The following is a 1920-nucleotide window of genomic DNA, read 5'->3' as shown; positions in this document are numbered from 1 at the left end:
ATGAGAGACGTGGGTTAAGCGTTTCGAGTACTACACCGTAGCTACCGGCACCACCGATGCTAAAAAGAAACGTGCCGTTCTTCTCCATTTGGTTGGAGCCGACGTCCAGGATATATTTGATACTTTCAATGACACTGGCAATGATTATGACACAGTTTTTGCCAAACTGTCTGAGTATTTCGAGCCGAAGAAAAACATTCCCTACGAGCGTCACATGTTCCGTAATGCAGTACGAACTGAAGGTGAGACTACCGACCTCTATGTAACAAGATTAAGATCCTTAGCTCAGAACTGTGAATTTGGTGATCTAAGGGGATGATCAGAGTTCAAGTAATTGAAACATGTTGCTCTAATCGGTTACGGAGACGTTTTCTGCGTGAACCTGAATTAACTTTGGACAAACTATTATCCATTGCACGCACTGTAGAAGCATCTGAACAAGTCAACAAAATTGAGGGTGCTGTGAGTGTGAATAAACTGACAACAGACGTTAATTCATTTCATATCAATCGAACTGCTAGATCGGAAAACACAGAAAGCACTGGTAGAGCCAAACAGCCGTCCCAGCGTAACCATGGCAACCGAGCACGGCAAAATGAAAACCCAAAGTCACACAAAAAACGAAAACGGACTCAAAATGCAGAATTTTCTGCCTCCCCCAAATAAAGGAGGGGCCGCTGGACACGCGAATTTCGTTCAGTCACAAGTTAATGCAAGTTTCTGGTCAGACGATGAATATGTGTTCATTCTTCACAGCAACAATTCAAATGGACAGATCAAGGTGAATATCGCGAACATTAACGTGCCGATGTTAATCGATTCAGGCGCAAGCGTTAACATTGTTGATATGTCCGCGTGGGAACAAATAAAGAAGACTGGTGTAACATTAGAACAATGCTCAAAGAATGTGTTTCCCTATGGTTCGACCACGCCCTTGGAATTACTGGGGAAATGCAGCGCAATCGTTCGTTTCGGAGACAGAACCGCGAAAACCGAACTCTTGATAGCGTCAACGGGTACCAGATCACTGCTAGGTAAAGAGACCGCGATGCAACTTGGTATATTGAAAATTGGACCGAAAGTGAACGCGTTGAGTGACAAAACCAGCCAATCCGTCAAACCAGTTGCGCAGCCAATTAGGCGACTTCCATATGTGGTACGAGGTAAAGTTGAAGAAAAACTCAAACGGGTACAGGTTCTCGATATAATTGAACCAGTATCTGTATCGGAATGGGTTTCACCGCTAGTGGTTGTCCCCAAACCAAATGGTGAGGATAGGATATGTGTAGACGTGTGCATGGCGAACGAAGCTGTGGTAAGACAGCGTCACTTGATTCCGACAGTGGACGACATTCTACACGAAATGAATGGCGCAAAAGTCGTCTCCAAGATTGATCTTAAATGGGGATATCACCAAATCGAGTTGGATGAAGAATCGCGTAACATCACAACGTTCGTGACTCACAAAGGATTGTTTCGATACAAAAGACTTATGTTTGGAATTTCCGCCGCACCAGAAATGTATCAGAACGTAATTAGTCAAGTGTTTGAAGGGTGTGAGGGTGTTCGAAACTTGTACGACGATATTATCGTATGCGGCAAAGACGACAGTGAGCACGACCAACGGCTGGAAGAAGTTTTCCGCGCCTCAAGGACAGAAATCTCACTGTAAACCCCGAAAAATGCAAATTCGGAATGGCTCGTCTTGTGTTCATGGGACACGTTCTGTCCAAGAAAGGGATCTCGCCTGAAAGTTCCAAAGTGGATGCTATCAAAAACACGCGAGAACCACGCAACGCGAAGGAAAAGCGGAGTGGCAAATTATTGCGCGAAGTTTCATCAAAGACTTTTCCAATATCACCGAGCCGCTACGACGCCTGACACGGGCAAACGCGGAGTGGAAATGGGACATTGCAAAGC

At 45.1% G+C, this 1920-nt stretch overlaps 1 protein-coding gene across 1 annotated transcript; it reads left to right on the top strand.

The window, feature by feature from the left end:
* Window positions 1–574: 574 nt before the first annotated feature.
* LOC135473561 (uncharacterized protein K02A2.6-like) lies at window positions 575–1672 on the top strand. Its single transcript, XM_064753415.1, has one exon. The coding sequence runs from the start codon at window positions 575–577 to the stop codon at window positions 1670–1672; it is 1098 nt and encodes a 365-aa protein (XP_064609485.1).
* The last annotated feature ends 248 nt before the right edge of the window (window positions 1673–1920 follow it).

This window comes from Liolophura sinensis, chromosome 8, assembly GCF_032854445.1.
Source record: "Liolophura sinensis isolate JHLJ2023 chromosome 8, CUHK_Ljap_v2, whole genome shotgun sequence".
NCBI classification, from domain to species: Eukaryota; Metazoa; Mollusca; class Polyplacophora; order Chitonida; family Chitonidae; genus Liolophura; species Liolophura sinensis.
The sequence above is the reverse complement of the archived record's forward strand: the minus strand, read 5'-3'. Positions and strand labels throughout refer to the sequence as shown.